Source organism: Coturnix japonica, unplaced genomic scaffold (assembly GCF_054131305.1).
Source record: "Coturnix japonica strain WE unplaced genomic scaffold, WE-NBRP24 Scf100, whole genome shotgun sequence".
Lineage (NCBI taxonomy): Eukaryota > Metazoa > Chordata > Aves > Galliformes > Phasianidae > Coturnix > Coturnix japonica.
Window position 1 is genome coordinate 50,111 of NW_028189003.1, and position 24,101 is coordinate 74,211.

A 24,101-nucleotide genomic window follows, 5' to 3' on the forward strand; every position below is an offset into this window, starting at 1 on the left:
TTGGGGTCTTATAGGATCTCCCAAATCCCTATAGGGTCCCTATAAGGTCTATAGGGTCCCTATAAGGTCTATGGGTCCTTATGGGGTCTTATAGGATCCCCTAAATCCCATTGGGGTCCTTATAAGGTCTATAGGGTCCCTATAGGGTCTATGGGGTCTATGGGTCCTTATGGGGTCTTATAGGATCTCTTAAATCCCTATAGGGTCCCTATAAGGTCTATGGGTCCATATGGGGTCTTATAGGATCCCCTAAATCCCATTGGGGTCTTATCGGATCTCCCAAATCCCTATAGGGTCTCTATAAGGTCTATAGGGTCCCTATAAGGTCTATAGGGTCCCTATTGGGTCTATAGGGTCTATGGGTCCATATGGGGTCTTATAGGGTCTCCTAAATCCCATTGGGGTCTCTATAGGGTCTGTGGGTCCATATGGGGTTTTATAGGATCTCCCAAATCCCTATAGGGTCTCTATAGGGTGTATGCATCCATATGGGGTCTTATAGGATCTCCTAAATCCCATTGGGGTCTCTATAAGGTCTATAGGGTCCCTATAGGGTCTATGGGTCCTTATGGGGTCTTATAGGATCCCCTAAATCCCATTGGGGTCCCTATAAGGTCTATAGGGTCCCTATAAGGGCTATGGGTCCATATGGGGTCTTATAGGATCCCCTAAATCCCATTGGGGTCCCTATAAGGTCTATAGGGTCCCTATAAGGTCTATAGGGTCCCTATAGGGTCTATGGGGTCTATGGGTCCATATGGGGTCATATAGGATCTCCTAAATCCCATTGGGGTCCCTATAGGGTCTATGGGTCCTTATGGGGTCTTATAGGATCCCCTAAATCCCATTGGGGTCCCTATAAGGTCTATAGGGTCCCTTTAGGGTCTATGGGTCCATATGGGGTCTTATAGGATACCCTAAATCCCATTGGGGTCTTATAGGATCTCCTAAATCCCTATAGGGTCCCTATAAGGTCTATAGGGTCCCTATAGGGTCTATGGGGTCTATGGGTCCATATGGGGTCTTATAGGATCCCCTAAATCCCATTGGGGTCCCTATAAGGTCTATAGGGTCCCTATAAGGTCTATGGGTCCATATGGGGTCTTATAGGATCTCCTAAATCCCTGTAGGGTCCCTGTAAGGTCTATAGGGTCCCTATAGGGTCTATAGGGTCTATGGGTCCATATGGGGTCTTATAGGATCTCCTAAATCACACTGGGGTCCCTATAAGGTCTATAGGGTCAGTTATGGGTTATAGGGTCACTTATAGGGTTATAGGGTCACTTATAGGGTTATAGGGTCACTTATAGGGTTATAGGGTCCCTTATAGGGTTATAGGGTCACTTATAGGGTTATAGGGACACTTATAGGGTTATAGGGTCAGTTATAGGGTTATAGGGTCAGTTATAGGGTTATAGGGTCACTTATAGGGTTATAGGGTCAGTTATAGGGTTATAGGGTCACTTATAGGGTTATAGGGTCACTTATAGGGTTATAGGGTCAGTTATAGGGTTATAGGGTCAGTTATAGGGTTATAGGGTCAGTTATAGGGTTATAGGGTCAGTTATAGGGTTATAGGGTCAGTTATAGGGTTATAGGGTCACTTATAGGGTTATAGGGTCACTTATAGGGTTATAGGGTCACTTATAGGGTTATAGGGTCAGTTATAGGGTTATAGGGTCACTTATAGGGTTATAGGGTCACTTATAGGGTTATAGGGTCAGTTATAGGGTTATAGGGTCACTTATAGGGTTATAGGGTCAGTTATAGGGTTATAGGGTCAGTTATAGGGTTATAGGGTCCCTTATAGGGCTGTAGGGTCTATATAGGGTCAGTTATAGGGTTATAGGGTCACTTATAGGGTTATAGGTGCCTATAGGGTCACTTATAGGGCTCTAGGGACTATATAGGGTCAGTTATAGGGTTATAGGGTCACTTATAGGGTTATAGGGTCACTTATAGGGTTATAGGGTCACTTATAGGCTTATAGGGTCAGTTATAGGGTTATAGGGTCAGTTATAGGGTTATAGGGTCACTTATAGGGTTATAGGGTCAGTTATAGGGTTATAGGGTCAGTTATAGGGTTATAGGGTCAGTTATAGGGTTATAGGGTCAGTTATAGGGTTATAGGGTCCCTTATAGGGTTATAGGGTCCCTTATAGGGTTATAGGGTCACTTATAGGGTTATAGGGTCCCTTATAGGGTTATAGGGTCACTTATAGGGTTATAGGGTCACTTATAGGGTTATGGGGTCAGTTATAGGGTTATAGGATCCCTTATAGGGTTATAGGGTCACTTATAGGGTTATAGGGTCACTTATAGGGTTATGGGGTCAGTTATAGGGTTATGGGGTCAGTTATGCGGTTATAGGGTCAGTTATGGGGTTATAGGGTCGCTTATAGGGTTATAGGGTCACTTATAGGGTTATAGGGTCACTTATAGGGCTGTAGGGTCTATATAGGGTCAGTTATAGGGTTATAGGGTCAGTTATAGGGCTATGGGGTCACTTATAGGGTTATAGGGTCAGTTATAGGGTTATAGGGTCACTTATAGGGTTATAGGGTCCCTTATAGGGTTATAGGGTCACTTATAGGGTTATAGGGTCAGTTATAGGGTTATAGGGTCACTTATAGGGTTATAGGGTCACTTATAGGGTTATAGGGTCACTTATAGGGTTATGGGGTCAGTTATAGGGTTATAGGATCCCTTATAGGGTTATAGGGTCAGTTATGGGGTTATAGGGTCGCTTATAGGGTTATAGGGTCACTTATAGGGTTATAGGGTCACTTATAGGGCTGTAGGGTCTATATAGGGTCAGTTATAGGGTTATAGGGTCAGTTATAGGGTTATAGGGTCAGTTATAGGGTTATAGGGTCACTTATAGGGTTATAGGGTCAGTTATAGGCTTATATGGTCCCGTATAGGGCTATAGGGTCTCTCTAGGGCCTGTTATCTCTTATCAGTTCCTTATCTCCCCCTGTAGCTCTTATCTCCATTGCGAGTGGGCCACCATCGATCAGCTGGAGAAAGATAAGAGGATCCATCAGAAACTGAAGAGATTTAAGACCAAAATGACCCAAATGAGGCATTTCTTCCACGAGGTGGGAACTGATAAGGGGCTCCATATATTGATAAGGGTCTCCATGTACTGATAAGGGGCTCCATGTACTGATAAGGGGCTCCATGTACTGATAAGGGGCTCCAGATACTGATAAGGGGCTCCATGTACTGATAAGGGGCTCCATGGACTGATAAGGGGCTCCATACACTGATAAGGGGCTCCATACACTGATAAGGGGCTCCAGATACTGATAAGGGGCTCCATGGACTGATAAGGGGCTCCATGTACTGATAAGGGGCTCCATATATTGATAAGGGGCTCTATATATTGATAAGGGGCTCCATATATTGATAAGGGGCTTTGGATGTTGATAAGGGGCTTTGGGTGTTGATAAGGGGCTCCATATATTGATAAGGGGCTCCATGTACTGATAAGGGGCTCCATACACTGATAAGGGGCTCTGGGTATTGATAAGGGGCTCCATATATTGATAAGGGGCTTTGGGTATTGATAAGGGGCTCCATATATTGATAAGGGGCTCTATATATTGATAAGGGGCTCCATGTACTGATAAGTGGCTCCATACACTGGTAAGGGGCTCTATATATTGATAAGGGGCTCTGGATGTTGATAAGTGGCTCTATATTTTGATAAAGGGCTCCATATATTGATAAGGGGCTCTATATATTGATAAGGGGCTTTGGATATTGATATGGGGCTCTATATATTGATAAGTGGCTCTATATATTGATAAGGGGCTTAGGGTATTGATAAGGGGCTTTGATAAGGGACTCTATATATTGATAAGGGGCTCTGGGTATTGATAAGGGGCTTTGATAAGGGACTCTATATATTGATAAGGAGCTCTATATATTGATAAGGGGCTCTATATATTGATAAGGGGCTCCATATATTGATAAGGGGCTCTGGGTATTGATAAGGGGATCTATATATTGATAAGGGGCTCTATATGTTGATAAGGGGCTCTATATATTGATAAGGGGCTCTATCTATTGATAAGGGGCTCTGGGTATTGATAAGGGGCTTTGGTTATTGATAAGAGGCTTTGATAAGGAGATCTGGGTATTGATAAGGGGCTCTATATATTGATAAGGGGCACTATATATTGATAAGGGGCTCTATATATTGATAAGGAGCTCTATATATTGATAAGGGGCTCTATATATTGATAAGGGGCTCTGGGTATTGATAAGGGGCTCTGGGTGTTGATAAGGGGCTCTATATATTGATAAGGGGCTTTATATATTGATAAGGGGCTTTGGATGTTGATAAGGGGCTCTGGGTATTGATAAGGGGCTCCAGATACTGATAAGGGGCTTTGGATGTTGATAAGGGGCTTTGGTTATTGATAAGGTGCTTTGATAAGGGGATCTGGGTATTGATAAGGTGCTTTGGATGTTGATAAGGGGCTCCATATATTGATAAGGGGCTCTATATATTGATAAGGGGCTCTGGATGTTGATAAGCGGCTCTATATTTTGATAAAGGGCTCCATATATTGATAAGGGGCTCTATATATTGATAAGGGGCTCCATATATTGATAAGGGGCTCTGGGTATTGATAAGGGGCTTTGGATGTTGATAAGGGGCTCCATATATTGATAAGGGGCTCTATATATTGATAAGGGGCTCTATATATTGATAAGGGGCTCTGGGTATTGATAAGGGGCTTTGGATGTTGATAAGGGGCTCCAGATACTGATAAGGGGCTTTGGATGTTGATAAGGGGCTTTGGTTATTGATAAGAGGCTTTGATAAGGGGATCTGGGTATTGATAAGGGGCTCTGGGTATTGATAAGGGGCTTTGGGTGTTGATAAGGGGTTTTGGATATTGATAAGGGGCTCTATATATTGATAAGAGGCTTTGGATGTTGATAAGGGGCTCTGGGTATTGATATGGGGCTTTGATAAGGGGCTCTATATATTGATAAGGGGCTTTGGATGTTGATAAGGGGCTCTATATATTGATAAGGGGCTTTGGATGTTGATAAGGGACTTTGGGTATTGATAAGGGACTTTGGTTATTGATAAGGTGCTTTGATAAGGGGATCTGGGTATTGATAAGGGGCTCCAGATACTGATAAGGGGCTCCAGACACTGATAAGGGGCTCTATATATTGATAAGGGGCTCTATATACTGATAAGGAGCTCTATATATTGATAAGGGGCTCCATGTACTGATAAGGGGCTCCAGATACTGATAAGGAGCTCTATATATTGATAAGGGCCTCTATATATTGATAAGGGGCTCTGGATGTTGATAAGGGGCTCCATATATTGATAAGGGGCTTTGGATATTGATAAGGGGCTCCATATATTGATAAGGGGCTCCATGTACTGATAAGGGGCTCTGGGTATTGATAAGGGGCTCCAGATATTGATAAGGGGTTCCATATATTGATAAGGAGCTCTATATATTGATAAGGGGCTCTATATATTGATAAGGGGCTTTGGATGTTGATAAGGGGCTTTGGTTATTGATAAGGTGCTTTGATAAGGGGATCTGGGTATTGATAAGAGGCTTTGGATGTTGATAAGGGGCTCTGGGTATTGATATGGGGCTTTGATAAGGGGCTCTATATATTGATAAGAGGCTTTGGATGTTGATAAGGGGCTCTGGGTATTGATATGGGGCTTTGATAAGGGGCTCTATATATTGATAAGGGGCTTTGGATGTTGATAAGGGGCTCTATATATTGATAAGGGGCTTTGGATGTTGATAAGGGGCTCTATATATTGATAAGGGGCTTTGGATGTTGATAAAGGACTTTGGGTATTGATAAGGGGCTTTGGATGTTGATAAGGGGCTCCAGATACTGATAAGGGGCTTTGGATGTTGATAAGGGGCTTTGGTTATTGATAAGAGGCTTTGATAAGGGGATCTGGGTATTGATAACGGGCTCCATATATTGATAAGGGGCTTTGGATACTGATAAGGGGCTCTATATATTGATAAGGGGCTCTGGGTATTGATAAGGGGCTCTATATATTGATATGGGGTATTGATAAGGGGCTTTGGGTATTGATAAGAGGCTCTGGGTATTGATAAGGGGCTCTGGGTGTTGATAAGGGGCTTTGGATGTTGATAAGGGACTTTGGGTATTGATAAGGGGCTCTGGGTATTGATAAGGGGCTCTGGATGTTGATATAGGTATTGATAAGGGGCTTCATATATTGATAAGGGCCTCTATATATTGATAAGGGGCTCTATATATTGATAAGGGGCTTTGGATGTTGATAAGGGACTTTGGGTATTGATAAGGGGCTTTGGGTATTGATAAGGGGCTTTGGATATTGATAAGGGGCTCTGGGTATTGATAAGGGGCTCCATATATTGATAAGGGGCTCCATATATTGATAAGGGTCTCTATATCTTGATAAGGCGCTTCGGATCTTGATCCTTATCTCTCCCCCCTTATCAAGGATGAAGAGCCCTTCAACCCCGACTACGTTGAGGTCGATCGGATCCTGGACGAGTCCCACAGCGTCGATAAGGACAACGGGGAGGTGAGATAGGCTTAAAATAAAGGGGGGATTTGGGGTAAAAAGGGGGGATTTAGGGGGTTTATAGGGGGGTTTATGGCCCTATAAGTGCCGGCCCTATATAATATAACCCTATATTGATCCTATATATCAGCCAGTGGTTTATTACCTGGTCAAGTGGTGCTCCCTGCCCTACGAGGACAGTACGTGGGAGCTGAAGGAGGACGTGGACGAGGGGAAGATCGGGGACTTCAAACGAATCCAAGCACGGAACCCGGAGCTCAAACGTCTGGTGGGTCCTATAAACCCTTTATAGGGTCATATAAACCCTTATAGGGTCATATAACCCCTTATAGGGTCCTATAACCCCTTTATAGGGTCCTATCCCCCTTTATAGGGTCCTATCCCCCCTTATAGGGTCCTATCCCCCTTTATAGGGTCCCATCCCCCTTTATAGGGTCCTATCCCCCCTTATAGGGTCGTATCCCCATTTATAGGGTCCCATCCCCATTTATAGGCTCCTATCCCCCCTTTATGGGGTCCTATCCCCCTATATAGGGCTCTATCCCTATTATAGGGTCCTAACCCCCTTTATAGGGTCCTATCCCCCCTTATAGGGTCCTAACCCCCTTTATAGGGTCCTATCCCCCCTTATAGGGTCCTATCTGCCCTTACAGGGCCCTTACCCCCCTTTATAGGCTTCTATCCCCCTTTATAGGGTCCTATCCCCGTTTATAGGGTCCTAATAACCCCTTTATAGGGTCCTGTCTGCCTTTATAGGGTCCTATCCCCCTTTATAGGGTCCTATCCCCTTCTATAGGGTCCCATCCCCCTTATACAGCCTCAATCCCCTCTCAGACCCCAAAACCCCATTAACTAACCCCAAAACCCCATTAATTCAACCCATTCCATCCTATAGCCCTTTATCCCCCTATCCCCCTTCTATAGGGTTCTATCCCCCTTTATAGGGTCCTATCCCCTTCTATAGGGTCCTACCCCCCTTATACAACCTCAATCCCCTCTCAGACCCCAAAACCCCATTAACTAACCCCAAAACCCCATTAATTCACCCCATTTTCCCCTATAGCCCTTTATCCCCCTATCCCCCTTCTATAGGGTCCTATCCCCCTTTATAGGGTCCTATCCCCTTCTATAGGGTCCTACCCCCCTTATACAACCCCAATCCCCTCTCAGACCACAAAACCCCATTAACTAACCCCAAAACCCCATTAATAACCCCATTCCACCCTATAGCCCCGACCCTTTATAGGCTCCCATCCTCCTTTATAGGGTCCTATCCCCCTTTATAGGGTCCTATCCCCTTCTATAGGGTCCTACCCCCCTTATACAACCCCAATCCCCTCTCAGACCCCAAAACCCCATTAACTAACCCCAAAACCCCATTAATTCACCCCATTCCATCCTATAGCCCTTTATCTCCCTATCCCCCTTCTATAGGGCCCTATCCCCCTTTATAGGGTCCTGTCCCCTTCTATAGGGTCCTACCCCCCTTATACAACCCCAATCCCCTCTCAGACCCCAAAACCCCATTAACTAACCCCAAAACCCCATTAATAACCCCATTTTCCCCTATAGCCCCGACCCTTTATAGGCTCCAATCTCCCTTTATAGGGTCCTATCCCCCTTTATAGGGTCCTATCCCCTTCTATAGGGTCCTACCCCCCTTATACAACCCCAATCCCCTCTCAGACCCCAAAACCCCATTAACTAACCCCAAAACCCCATTAATTAACCCCATTCCACCCTATAGCCCTTTATCCCCATATCCCCCTTCTATAGGGTCCTATCCCCCTTTATAGGGTCCTATCCCCTTCTATAGGGTCCTACCCCCCTTATACAACCCCAATCCCCTCTCAGACCCCAAAACCCCATTAACTAACCCCAAAACCCCATTAATTCACCCCATTTTCCCCTATAGCCCCGACCCTTTATAGGCTCCTATCCCCCTTTATAGGGTCCTATCCCCCTTTATAGGCTCCTATCCCCTTCTATAGGGTCCTACCCCCCTTATACAACCCCAATCCCCTCTCAGACCCCAAAACCCCATTAACTAACCCCAAAACCCCATTAATTCACCCCATTCCACCCTATAGCCCTTTATCCCCCTATCCCCCTTCTATAGGGTCCTATCCCCCTTTATAGGGTCCTATCCCCCTTTATAGGGTCCTACCCCCCTTATACAACCTCAATCCCCTCTCAGACCCCAAAACCCCATTAACTAACCCCAAAACCCCATTAATTAACCCCATTCCACCCTATAGCCCTTTATCCCCCTATCCCACTTCTATAGGACCCTATCCCCCTTTATAGGGTCCTATCCCCTTCTATAGGGTCCTACCCCCCTTATACAACCCCAATCCCCTCTCAGACCCCAAAACCCCATTAACTAACCCCAAAACCCCATTAACTAACCCCAAAACCCCATTAATTCACCCCATTTTCCCCTATAGCCCCGACCCCAAGCCGGCCAATGGAAGAAGCTGGAGTCGTCCCACGAGTACAAGAACCACAACCAGCTCCGCGAATATCAATTAGAAGGTGTTAATTGGCTGCTCTTTAATTGGTACAACAGGTGAGTTTTGGGGTTAATTAACGGGATTTAGGGTCTTTGGGGTCGGAACCTGACCCTATAGAGATCCTATATCCCATAGGCATCATTAACACTATTGAATTCCATAGGCATCAGAATCCAACACTGTTGATCCTATAGGCATCATAACCCGACCCTATAGACCCTATAGACCCTATAGACCCTATAGGCATCATAACCCGACCCTATAGACCCTATAGACCCTATAGATCCCATAGGCATCATAACCCGACCCTATAGACCCTATAGACCCTATAGGCATCATAACCCAACCCTATAGACCCTATAGGCATCGTAACCTGACCCTATAGACCCTATAGGCATCATAACCCAACCCTGTAGACCCCATTGGGATCATAACCCGACCCTATAGATACCCTATATCCCATTGGTATCATAACCCAACCCTATAGACCCTATAGGCATCATAACCCGACCCTATAGACCCCATAGGCATCATAACCTGACCCTATAGACCCCATTGGCATCATAACCTGACCCTATAGACCCTATAGGCATCATAACCTGACCCTATATCCCATAAGCACCATAACCCAACCCTATAGCCCCCCATAACCCTATATTCCCCCCATAGGCCTCATAACCCTATAGTCCCCCCATAGCCATCATAACCCAACCCAACCCAATCCTATAGACCCCCCCATATCCAACCCAACCCTATAGTCCCCCCATAGGCCCCATAACCCTATAGTCCCCCATAGACACCATAACCCAACCCTATTGACCCCCCATATCCAACCCAACCCTATAGCCCCCCATAGCACCATAACCCAACCCTATAGCCCCCCATAACCCTATAGTCCCCCCATATCCAACCCTATAGTCCCCCTATATCCAACCCAACCCTATAGCCCCCCATTGCCATCATAACCCAACCCTATAGGCCCCCCATAGGCCCCATAACCCCATTGCCCCCTATATCCCCCCCATAGACCCCATAACCCTATAACCCCATAACCCTATAACCCTATATCCCCATTATATCCTATAGGCAGAACTGCATCCTGGCAGACGAGATGGGCTTGGGGAAGACCATCCCCCCCATAACCCTATAGACCCCATAACCATATAGTGGCCCCATAGACCCCATTGCGCCCTATAGACCCCATAACCCTATAGACCCCATAACCCTATAACCCTATATCCCCATTATATCCTATAGGCAGAACTGCATCCTGGCAGACGAGATGGGCTTAGGGAAGACCATCCCCCCCATAACCCCATAACCCTATAGACCCCATAACCCTATAGACCCCATATCCACCATAACCCTATTGCTCCCTATATACCCCCATAGGCCCCATAACCCTATAACCCCATATACGCCCATAGGCCCCATAACCCTATAGCCCCCTATATACCCCCATAGGCCCCATAACCCTATAACCCCATAACCCTATATATCCCATAACCCAATCCTATATCCCCCATTATATCCTATAGGCAGAACTGCATCCTGGCAGACGAGATGGGCTTAGGGAAGACGATCCAATCCATCGCCATCATAACCCTATAGTCCCCCCATAGGCCCCATAACCCTATAGACCCCATAGCCATATAGTCCCCCCATAGGCACCATAACCCAACCCTATAGCCCCCCCATAACCCTATAGTCCCCCCATAGGCCTCATAACCCTATAGCCCCCCCATATCCAATCCAACCCTATAGTCCCCCCATAACCCAACCCTATAGTCCCCGCATAACCCAACCCTATAGTCCCCCCATAACCCAACCCTATAGTCCCCCCCATAACCCTATAGTTCCCCCATAACCCTATATATATACCCTCACTGCCATCATAACCCTATAGTCGCCTCATTGCCATCATAACCCAACCCTATAGTCCCCCCATAACCCTATAGTCCCCCCATAGACCCCATAACCCAACCCAACCCAACCCTATAGACCCCTCTATATCCAACCCAACCCTATAGCCCCCCCATAACCCTATAGTCCCCCCATAGGCCCCATAACCCTATAGTCCCCTATATATCCCAATAGACCCCATAACCCTATAACCCCATAACCCTATATCCCCATTATCTCCTATAGGCAGAACTGCATCCTGGCAGACGAGATGGGCTTAGGGAAGACGATCCAATCCATCGCGTTCCTACAGGAGATCTCCAACGTCGGGATCCGGGGCCCGTTCCTCGTTATCGCCCCGTTATCCACCATCACTAATTGGGAACGAGAGTTCAATACATGGACGGACATGAACAGCATCGTGTACCACGGCAGCCTGGCGTCCAGGCAGATGATACAGCAGTATGAGATGTACTGCAAGGATAATAGGGTAGGAATAAATAACCCATAAATACCCCATAAAATAACCCAAAAAACCCCATAAAATTACCCCAAAATGAACCCTAAATAATCCCATTTAGGTCTTCTTATAAGCAGGGGGTGGTAAGGGGCTCAGAAACCCCATAGAAACCCCATAAATACCCCCAAAACCCCATAAAACCCAATAGAAACCCCATAAAAACCCATAAAATCCCATAGAAACCCCATAAATAACCCCAAAACTTCAGAAATACCCCATAAAACCTCATAGAAACCCCATAAAACCCCATAAAACCCGATAGAAACCCCATAGAAACCCCATAGAACCCCATAAAACCCCATAGAAACCCCATAAATACCCCCAAAACCCCATAGAAACCCCATAGAAACCCCATAAAACCCCATAGAACCCCCATAAATACCCCTAAAACCTCATAGAAACCCATAAAAACCCCATAAAACCCCTTAGAAACTCCATAAAATCCCATAAAAACCCCATAAAACCCCATAAAACCCGATAGAAACCCCATAACTACCCCCAAAACCCCATAGAAACCCCATAAAACCCCTTAGAAACACCATAGAAACCCCATAAAATCCCATAAATACCCCCAAAACCACATAAAAACCCCATAAAACCCCATTAAATCCCCATAAATGCACCCCAAACCCCATAAAAACCCCATAGAAACCCCATAAATACCCTCAAAACCCATAGAAACCCATAAAACCCCATAAAACCCCATAGAAATTTAGGTATAGGATGTGATGGTGGGTGATAATGGTCGTGTACCACGGCAGCCTGGCGTCCAGGCAGATGATCCAGCAGTATGAGATGTACTGCAAGGATAATAGGGTAGGAATGGGGCTGAAAACCCATAAAATAACCCCAAAAACCCCATAGAAACCCCATAAAACCCCATAAAATAACCCAAAAACCCCATAAAATACTCCCAAAACCCCAAAAAACCCCATAAAATAACCCGAAAACGCCATAGAATACCCCCAAAACCCCAAAAAAAACCCATAAAATAACCCAAAAACCCCATAGAAACCCCAAAAAATAACCCAAAAACCCCATAAAATACCCACAAAACCCCCCAAAAACCCCAAAAATCCCATAATTACCCCCAAAACCCATAAAGACGAAATAAAACCCCATAGAAACCCCATAAATGCCACCAAAACCCCATAAAACCCGATAGAAACACCATAAAACCCAATAGAAACCCCATAACTACCCCCAAACCCCATAGAAATCTCATAAAAACCCCATAAAACCCTATAGAGACCCCATAAAACCCCATAAATACCCCCAAAACCCCATAGAAACACCATAAAAACCCCATAAAACCCTATAGAGACCCCATTAAACCCCATAAATACCCCCAAAACCCCATAGAAACACCATAAATACCCACAAAACCCCATAAAAACCCCATAAATACCCTTAAAACCCCATAGAAACCCCATAAAACCCCATAAAATAACCCAAAAACCCCATAAAATACCCCTAAAACCCCAAAAAACCCCATAAAATAACCCAAAAACCCCATAGAAACCCCAAAAAATAACCCAAAAACCCCATAAAATACCCCCAAAACCCCAAAAAACCCCATAAAATAACCCAAAAACCCCATAAAATACCCCCAAAACCCCAAAAAACCCCATAAAATAACCCAAAAACCCCATAAAATAACCCCAAAACCCCATAAAACCCCATAAAATAACCCCAAAACCCCAAAAAACCCCATAAAATAACCCAAAAAACCCCATAAAATACCCCCAAAAATCCCATAAAATACTATTATGGGCTTGAAAACCCCATAAAACCCTATAAAACCCCATAGAAACACCATAAGTAGCCCCAAAATGCCAGAAAGCCCCATAGAAACCACACAAAACCCCATAAAAACCCCATAAAACCCCATAACATCCCATAGAAACCCCATAAATACCCCCAAAACCCAATAGAAACACCATAAAAACCCTATAGAAACCCCATAAAATCCCATAAATACCCCCAAAACCCCATAAAACCCCATAGAAACCCCATAGAAACCCCATAGAAACCCCATAGAATCCCATAAAAACCCCATAAACACCCCCAAAACCCCATAAAAACCCCATAAAATAACCCTAAAACGCCATAGAAACCCCATAGAAACCCCATAAATACCCCCAAAACCCCATAGAAATCCCATAAATAACCCATAAAATCCCATAGAAACCCCATAAAATCCCATAAAAACCCCTAAAACCCCATAGAAACCCCATAGAATCCCATAAAAACCCCATAAATACCCCCAAAACCCCATAAAAACCCCATAAATACCCCCAAAACCCCATAGAAACCCCAAAAAATAACCCAAAAACCCCATAAAATACCCCCATAGAAACACCCCAAAAACCCCAAAAATCCCATAATTACCCCCAAAACCCCATGAAGACGAAATAAAACCCCATAGAAACCCCATAAATGCCACCAAAACCCCATAAAACCCGATAGAAACACCATAAAACCCCATAGAAACCCCATAAATACCCCCAAAACCCCATAGAAATCCCATAAATAACCCATAAAATCCCATAGAAACCCCATAAAATCCCATAAATACCCCTAAAACCCCATAGAAACCCCATAGAATCCCATAAAACCCCCATAAATACCCCCAAAACCCCATAAAAACCCCATAAATACCCCCAAAACCCCATAGAAACCCCATAACTACCCCCAAACCCCATAGAAATCCCATAAAAACCCTATAGAAACCCCATAAAATCCCATAAATACCCCCAAAACCCCGTAAAACCCCATAAATACCCCCAAAACCCCATAGAAACCCCATAAAATCCCATAAATACCCCTAAAACCCCATAAAGACCCCATAAAACCCTACAAATACCCCATAAAAACCCCATAGAATCCCTTAAAACCCAATAAAAACCCCATAAATACCCCCAAAACCACATAAAAGCCCAAGAAATACCCCCAAAACCCCATAGAAACCCCATAAATACCCCTAAAACCCCATAGAAACCCCATAAAAACCCTATAGAAACCCCATAAAACCCCATAAATACCCCCAAAACCCTATAGAAACCCCATAGAATCCCATAAAACCCCATAAAACCCGATAGAAACCCCATAGAAACCCCATAACTACCCCCAAAACCACATAAAAACCCCATAAAACCCCATAGAAACCCCATAAATATCCCCAAAACCCCATAGAAATCCCATAAAATCCCATAAAAAACCCGTAACTACACCCCAAAACCCCATAGAAACCCCATAACTACCCCCAAAACACCATAAAGACCCCATAAAACCCCATAGAAACCCCATAAAATCCCATAAAACCCCATAAAACCCCATAGAAACCCCATAGAATCCCATAAAACCCCATAAAACCCCTTAGAAACCCCATAAAATCCCCAAAAAATCCCATAAAAACCCCATAAAACCTCATAGAAACCCCATAAAAACCCCATAGAAAAACCATAAATACCCCCAAAACCCCATAAAAACCCCATAGAAACCCCATAAATACCCCCAAAACGCCATAGAAACCCCATAAAACCCCATAAAACCCTACAAATACCCCCAAAACCCAATAAAAACCCCATAAATACTCCCAAAACCCCATAAAAACCCCATAGAAACCCCATAAAATCCCATAAATACCCCCAAAACCCCATAGAAACACCATAAAAACCCCATAAAACCCTATAGAAACCCCATAGAATCCCATAAAACCCCATAAAACCCGATAGAAACCCCATAGAAACCCCATAAATACCCCCAAAACCCCATAGAAACCCCATAAAACCCCATAGAAACTCAATAAAACCCCATAGAAACCCCATAAAAACCCCATAAAATCCGATAGAAACACCATAGAAACCCCATAGAACCCTATAGAAACCCCATAAAACCCCATAGAAACCCCATAAATACCCCCAAAACCCCATAGAAACCCCATAAATACCCCCAAAACCCCATAGAAACCCCATAAAACTCCTTAGAAACCACATAGAATCCCATAGAAACCCCATAAAACCCCTTAGAAGCCCCATAAATACCCCCAAAACCCTCTAAAAACCCCATAAAATCTGATAGAACCCCATAGAAACCCCATTGAATCCCATAAAAACCCAATAACTACCCCCCAAAACCCCATAGAAACTCCATAGAAACCCCATAAAACCCCATAAATACCCCCAAAACCCCATAAAAGCCCTATAACTACCCCCAAAATCCAATAAAAACCCCATAGAAACCCCATAAATACCCTCAAAACCCATAGAAACCCATAAAACCCCATAAAACCCCATAGAAATTTAGGTATAGGATGTGATGGTGGGTGATAATGGTCGTGTACCACGGCAGCCTGGCGTCCAGGCAGATGATCCAGCAGTATGAGATGTACTGCAAGGATAATAGGGTAGGAATGGGGCTGAAAACCCTATAAAATAACACAAAAACCCCCAAAAAACCCAAAAAATCCCATAATTACCCCCAAAACCCCATAAAGACCCCATAAAATCCTATAGAACCCGATAGAAACCCCATAGAATCCCATAAAAACCCCAATAACTACCCCCAAAACCCCATAAATACCCCCAAAATGCCATAAAAACCCCATAAAACCCATAAAAAACCCATAAATACCCCCAAAACCCCATAAAACCCAATAGAAACCCCATAGAAACCCCATAAAACCCAATAGAAACCCCACATATACCCACAAAACCCCATAAAAACCCCATAAAAACCCCATAAAACCTGATAGAAACTCCATAAAATCCCATAGAAACCCCATAAATACTCCTAAAACCCAATAAAAAACCCATGGAAACCCCATAAGTACCCCCAAAACCCCATAAAAACCCCATAAAACCCCATAGAAACCCCATAAAAACTCCATAGAAACCACATAAATACCCCCAAAACCCCGTAAAAACCCCATAAAAACCCCATAGAAACCCCATAAAACCCCATAGAAACCCCATAAATACCCCCAAAAGCCCATAAAAACCTACAAAACCCCATAGAAACCCCATAAAACCCCATAAAATAACCCAAAAACCCCATAAAATACCCCCAAAACCCCAAAAAACCCCATAGAAACCCCATAGAAACCCCATAGAAACCCCATAGAAACCCCATAGAAACTCCACAAAACCCAATAAAATCTACATAAAACCCCATAGAAACTCCATAAAATCCCATAGAAACCCCATAAATACCCCCAAAACCCAATAAAAACCCCACAAATACCCCCAAAACCTCATAGAAACCCCATAGAAATTCCATAACTATCCCCAAAACTCCATAGAAACCCCATAAATACCCCCAAAACCCCATAAATGCCCCCAAAACCCCATAAAACCCGATAGAAACACCATAAAACCCCATAGAAACCCCATAGAAACCCCATAAAAACCCCATAAATACTCCCAAAACCCCATAAAGCCCAATAGAAACTCGATAGAAACCCCATAAAACCCCATAGAAACCCCATAACTACCCCACAAAATCCCATAGAAACCCCATAAAAACCCCATAAAAACCCCATCAAATCCCCAAACCCCATAGAAACCCCATAAAAACCCCATAAAAATCCCATAAATACCCCATAAATACCCCATAAAATCCCATAGAAACCCCATAGAATCCCATAAAACCCCATAAAACCCAATAGAAACCCCATAGAAACCCCATAGAAACCCCATAAATACCCCCAAAACCCCATAGAAACCCCATAGAAACCCCATAAATACCCCCAAAACCCCATAGAAACCCCATAGAAACCCCATAAATACCCCCAAAACCCCATAGAAACCACATAGAAAGCCCATAAATACCATAAAACCCCATAAAAGCCCCAGAAATACCCCCAAAACCCCATAAAAACCCCATAAAGACCCTAGAGAAACCACATAAAATCCCAAAGAAAATCCATAAAATCCCATAAAAACCCCATAAATACCCCCAAAACCCCAAAAAAAACCCATAAAATAACCCCAAAACCCCATAGAAACCCCATAAAACCCCATAAATACCCCCAAAAACCCCATAAATACCCCTAAAACCTCATAGAAACCCCAAAAAACCCCATAGAAACCCCAGAAATGCCCCCAAAACCCCATAAAAACCCCATAGAAACCCCATAAATACTCCCAAAACCCCATAAAAACCCCATAAAATCCCATAGAAACACCATAGAAACCCCATAAAATCCCATAAATACCCCTAAAACCCCATAGAAACCCCACAGAATCCCATAGAAACCCCATAAATACCCCCAAAACCCCATAAAAACCCCATAAAACCCCATAGAAACTCCAGAAAACCCCATAGAATCCCATAAAAACCCCAGAACTACCCCCAAAACCCCATAGAAACACCATAAAAACCCCATAGAAACCCCATAGAAACCCCATAAATACCCCCAAAACCCCATAAAAACCTCGTAAAACCCCATAAAAACCCCGTAAAACCCCATAGAAACCCTATAGAAACCCCACAAAACCACATAAAAACCCCATAGAAAGCCCATAAATACCCCCAAAAACCCATAAAAACCCCATAAAACCCCATAAAATCTTATAAAACCCCATAAAAACCTATAGAACCCCATAGAAACCCCATAAAAATCCATAGAAACCCCATAAATACCCTCAAAACCCCATAAAAACCCCATAGAAATCCCATAAATACCCCCAAAACCCCACAAAACCTTATAACTATCCCCAAAACCCCATAAAAACACCATAGAAACCCCATAAAAACCCCATAAAACCCCATAAATACCCCATAAAACCCTATAGAAACCCCATAAAACCCCATAGAAACCCCATAAATACCCCCAAAACCCCATAAAAACCCCATAAAATCCCATAAAACCCAATAGAAACCCCATAGAATCCCATAAAAACCCCATAACTACCCCCAAAACCCCATAGAAACCCCATAAAAACCCCATAGAAACCCCATAAATACCCCCAAAACCCCATAAAAACCCCATAAAATCCCATAAAACCCAATAGAAACCCCATAAAAACCCCATAAAAACCCCATAACTACCCCCAAAACCCCATAAATACCCCAAAATACCCCATAGAAACCCTATAAAAACCACATAGAAACCCCATAGAGACCCCATAAACCCCCCCATTATGGGGTGATAGGAGACCCCAGACCCTATAAACCCCCCTGAGACCCTATAAACCCCCCCATTATGGGGTCATAGACCCTATAAACCCCCCATTATGGGGTCATAGACCCTATAAACCCCCCCATTATGGGGTCATAGACCCTATAAACCCCCCCATTATGGGGTCATAGACCCTATAAACCCCCATTATGGGGTCATAGACCCTATAAACCCCCATTATGGGGTTGTATGAGACCTCAGACCCTATAAACCCCCCCATTATGGGGTCATAGACCCTATAAACCCCCCCATTATGGGGTCATAGACCCTATAAACCCCCCATTATGGGGTCATAGACCCTATAAACCCCCCATTATGGGGTCATAGACCCTATAAACCCCCCATTATGGGGTCATAGACCCTATAAACCCCCCATTATGGGGTCATAGACCCTATAAACCCCCCATTATGGGGTCGTAGACCCTATAAACCCCCATTATGGGGTCGTAGACCCTATAAACCCCCCCATTATGGGGTTGTAGACCCTATAAACCCCCCCATTATGGGGTCATAGACCCTATAAACCCCCATTATGGGGTCATAGACCCTATAAACCCCCCCATTATGGGGTCATAGACCCTATAAACCCCCCATTATGGGGTCATAGACCCTATAAACCCCCCCATTATGGGGTCATAGACCCTATAAACCCCCCATTATGGGGTCATAGACCCTATAAACCCCCCCATTATGGGGTCATAGACCCTATAAACCCCCCCATTATGGGGTCATAGACCCTATAAACCCCCATTATGGGGTCATAGACCCTATAAACCCCCATTATGGGGTCATAGACCCTATAAACCCCCATTATGGGGTTGTAGACCCTATAACCCCCCCCTGAGACCCCATAAACCCCCCCATTATGGGGTTGTATGAGACCCCAGACCCTATAAACCCCCCCATTATGGGGTCATAGGAGACCCCAGACCCTATATACCCCTTCATTATGGGGTTGTAGACCCTATAAACCCCCCTGAGACCCTATAAACCCCCCCATTATGGGGTGATAGGAGACCCCAGACCCTATAAACCCCCCCATTATGGGGTTGTATGAGACCCCAGACCCTATAAACCCCCCATTATGGGGTCATAGACCCTATAAACCCCCCATTATGGGGTTGTAGACCCTATAAACCCCCCTGAGACCCCATAAACCCCCCTGCGACCCTATAAACCCCCCATTATGGGGTCATAGGACACCCCAGACCCTATAAACCCCCCTGAGACCCTATAAACCCCCCCGTTATGGGGTTGTATGAGACCCCAGACCCTATAAACCCCCCCTGAGACCCTATAACCCCCCTGAGACCCTATAAACCCCCCTGAGACCCTATAAACCCCCCCATTATGGGGTGATAGGAGACCCCAGACCCTATAAACCCCCCCATTATGGGGCTATAGGAGACCCCAGACCCTATAAACCCCCCTGAGACCCCATAAACCCCCCCATTATGGGGTCATAGACCCTATAAACCCCCCATTATGGGGTCATAGACCCTATAAACCCCCATTATGGGGTCATAGACCCTATAAACACCCCATTATGGGGTCATAGGAGACCCCAGACCCTATAAACCCCCCTGAGACCCTATAAACCCTCATTATGGGGTGATAGGAGACCCCAGACCCTATAAACCCCCCATTATGGGGTTGTAGACCCTATAAACCCCCCTGAGACCCTATAAACCCCTTTGAGACCCTATAACCCCCCTGAGACCCTATAAACCCCCCCATTATGGGGTTGTATGAGACCCCAGACCCTATAAACCCCCCCATTATGGGGTTGTAGACCCTATAAACCCCCCTGAGACCCTATAAACCCCCCCATTTTGGGGTCATAGGAGACCCCAGACCCTATAAACCCCCCTGAGACCCCATAAACCCCCCTGAGACCCTATAACCCCCCATTATAGGACTATAGGAGACCCCAGACCCTATAAACCCCCCCATTATGGGGTTGTATGAGACCTCAGACCCTATAAACCCCCCATTATAGGGTCATAGACCCTATAAACCCCCCATTATGGGGTGATAGGAGACCCCAGACCCCATAAACCCCCCTGAGACCCTATAAACCCCCCCATTATGGGGTCATAGGAGACCCCAGACCCCATAAACCCCCCATTATGGGCTCATATCCCCTATATACCCCCCATAACCTATAGGATCTCTCTTATAGGGCCGCCTTATCCCCGGTGCGTACAAGTTCGACGCCCTTATCACCACGTTCGAGATGATCTTATCAGATTGCCCCTATAAACCCCCCTGAGACCCTATAAACCCCCCTGAGACCCTATAAACCCCCCTGAGACCCTATAAACCCCCATTATGGGCTCATATCCCCTATATACCCCCCATAACCTATATGGTCTCTGTTATAGGGCCGCCTTATCCCCGGTGCCTATAAGTTCGACGCCCTTATCACCACGTTCGAGATGATCTTATCAGATTGACCCTATAAACCCCCCTGAGACCCCATAAACCCCCTTAAGACCCCATAAACCCCCCCATTATGGGGTCATAGGAGACCCCAGACCCCATAAACCCTCCTGAGACCCCATAAACCCCCCCATTATGGAGTTGTATGAGACCTCAGACCCTATAAACCCCCCTGAGACCCTATAACCCCCTATTATAGGACTATAGGAGACCCCAGACCCTATAAACCCCCCTCAGACCCTATAAACCCCCCTGAGACCCTATAATCCCCCATTATTGGACTATAGGAGACCCCATACCCTATAAACCCCCATTATGGGGTCATAGGAGACCCCAGACCCTATATACCCCTTCATTATGGGGTTGTAGACCCTATAAACCCCCCTGAGACCCTATAAACCCCCCCATTATGGGGTGATAGGAGACCCCAGACCCTATAAACCCCCCATTATGGGGTTGTAGACCCCATAAACCCCCCTGAGACCCTATAAACCCCCATTATGGGGTCATAGGAGACCCCAGACCCTATAAACCCCCCATTATGGGGTCATAGGAGACCCCAGACCCTATAAACCCCCCCATTATGGGGTTGTATGAGGCCCCAGACCCTATAAACCCCCCATTATGGGGTGATAGGAGACCCCAGACCCTATAAACCCCCCTGAGACCCTATAAACCCCCATTATAGGACTATAGGAGACCCCAGACCCTATAAACCCCCCATTATGGGGTTGTATGAGACCTCAGACCCTATAAACCCCCCTGAGACCCTATAACCCCCTATTATAGGACTATAGGAGACCCCAGACCCTATAAACCCCCCTCAGACCCTATAAACCCCCCTGAGACCCTATAAACCCCCATTATGGGGTCATAGACCCTATAACCCCCCATTATAGGGCCATAACCTATAGGATCTCTGTTATAGGGCCGCCTTATCCCCGGTGCGTACAAGTTCGACGCCCTTATCACCACGTTCGAGATGATCTTATCAGATTGACCCTATAAACCCCCCTGAGACCCCATAAACCCCCTTAAGACCCCATAAACCCCTTTGAGACCCTATAAACCCCCCTGAGACCCTATAAACCCCCATTATGGGGTTGTATGAGACCCCAGACCCTATAAACCCCCATTATGGGGCTATAGGAGACCCCAGACCCTATAACCCCCCATTATGGGGTCATAGGAGACCCCAGACCCTATAAACCCCACTGAGACCCTATGAACCCCCCCATTATGGTGTTTAGGAGACCCCAGACCGTATAAACCCCCCTCAGACCCCATAAACCCCCCTGAGACCCTATAACCCCCCATTATAGGGTGATAGGAGACCCCAGACCCTATAAACCCCCATTATAGGGTTGTAGACCCTATAAACCCCTATGAGACCCTATAAACCCCCCATTATGGGGTCATAGACCCTATATACCCCCCATTATGGGGTTGTATGAGACCCCAGACCCCATAAACCCCCCCCATTATGGGTTCATATCCCCTATAACCCCCCATAATGGGGTTGTAGACCCTATAAACCCCCCCATTATGGGGTCGTATGAGACCCCAGACCCTATAAACCCCCCATTATTGGGTCATAGACCCTATAAACCCCCCATTATGAGGTGATAGGAGACCCCAGACCCCATAAACGCCCCTTTATGGGGTTGTAGACCCTATAAACCCCCCTGTGACCCTATAAACCCCCATTATGGGGTCATAGGAGACCCCAGACCCTATAAGCCCCCATTATGGGGTCATAGACCGTATAAACCCCCATTATGGGGTCATAGACCCTATAAACCCCCCCATTATGGGGTGATAGGAGACCCCAGACCCTATAAACCCCCCTGAGACCCTATAACCCCCCATTATGGGCTCATATCCCCTATATACCCCCCATAACCTATATGGTCTGTGTTATAGGGCCGCCTTATCCCCGGTGCCTATAAGTTCGACGCCCTTATCACCACGTTCGAGATGATCTTATCAGATTGCCCCGAGCTGCGCGAGATCGAGTGGCGCTGCGTCATCATCGACGAGGCGCATCGGCTCAAGAACAGGAACTGCAAGCTGCTCGATAGCCTCAAACATATGGACCTGGTATGGGATCATATAGGGTCATATGGGGTTATATAGGGTCTGGAGCCCCCTATAGGATTATATGGGGTCTGGAAGCCCCTATGGAGTGATATGGGGCTGAGGGTGTCCCCTATGGGGTGATATGGGGTGATAGGAATCCCCTATGGGGGGCATTGGAAGCTGCTCGATAGCCTCAAACATATGGACCTGGTATGGGATCATATAGGGTCTTATATAGGGTCATATGGGGTTATATGGGGTAATGGGGTCCTATAGGGTCATATGAGGTCCTATATGGGGTCATATGGGGTCTGGAAGCCTCTATGGGGTGATAGGAAGCCCCTATGGGGGGAACTGCAAGCTGCTCGATAGCCTCAAACATATGGACCTGGTATGGGGTTATATGGGATTATATGGGGTTATATGGTGTCATATAGGGCAGAGGGACCCCTATGGGGTGATAGGGATCCCCTATGGGTTGATATGGGGTGATAGGGATCCCCTATGGGGGGGATTGGAAGCTGCTCGATAGCCTCAAACATATGGACCTGGTATGGGGTTATATGGGGTATGGGGTCCTATATAGGGTCATATAGGGTCTGGAGACCCCTATGGGGTGATAGGGATCCCCTATGGGGTGATATGGGGTGATAGGGATCCCCTATGGGGTGATATGGGGTGATAGGGATCCCATATGGGGTGATCATCGACGAGGCGCATCGGCTCAAGAACAGGAGCTGCAAGCTGCTCGATAGCCTCAAACATATGGACCTGGTATGGGGTTATATGGGATTATATGGGGTTATATGGGGTCTGGGGTATCCTATAGGGTCATATGGGGTCCCCTATAGGGTTATATGGGGTAATGGGGTC

At 45.6% G+C, this 24,101-nt stretch overlaps 1 protein-coding gene across 1 annotated transcript in view; it reads left to right on the top strand.

Moving 5' to 3' along the window:
- Window positions 1-24,101, top strand: part of CHD8 (chromodomain helicase DNA binding protein 8) — a 182,764-nt gene that overhangs the window by 14,402 nt on the left and 144,261 nt on the right. Inside the window, exons 8-13 of the mRNA XM_085534818.1 lie at window positions 2,984-3,101; window positions 6,506-6,589; window positions 6,720-6,857; window positions 9,037-9,158; window positions 11,251-11,494; window positions 23,073-23,249. Coding sequence (XP_085390944.1) covers window positions 2,984-3,101; window positions 6,506-6,589; window positions 6,720-6,857; window positions 9,037-9,158; window positions 11,251-11,494; window positions 23,073-23,249 — 883 coding nt within the window. The remainder of the gene's footprint in view (window positions 1-2,983; window positions 3,102-6,505; window positions 6,590-6,719; window positions 6,858-9,036; window positions 9,159-11,250; window positions 11,495-23,072; window positions 23,250-24,101) is intronic.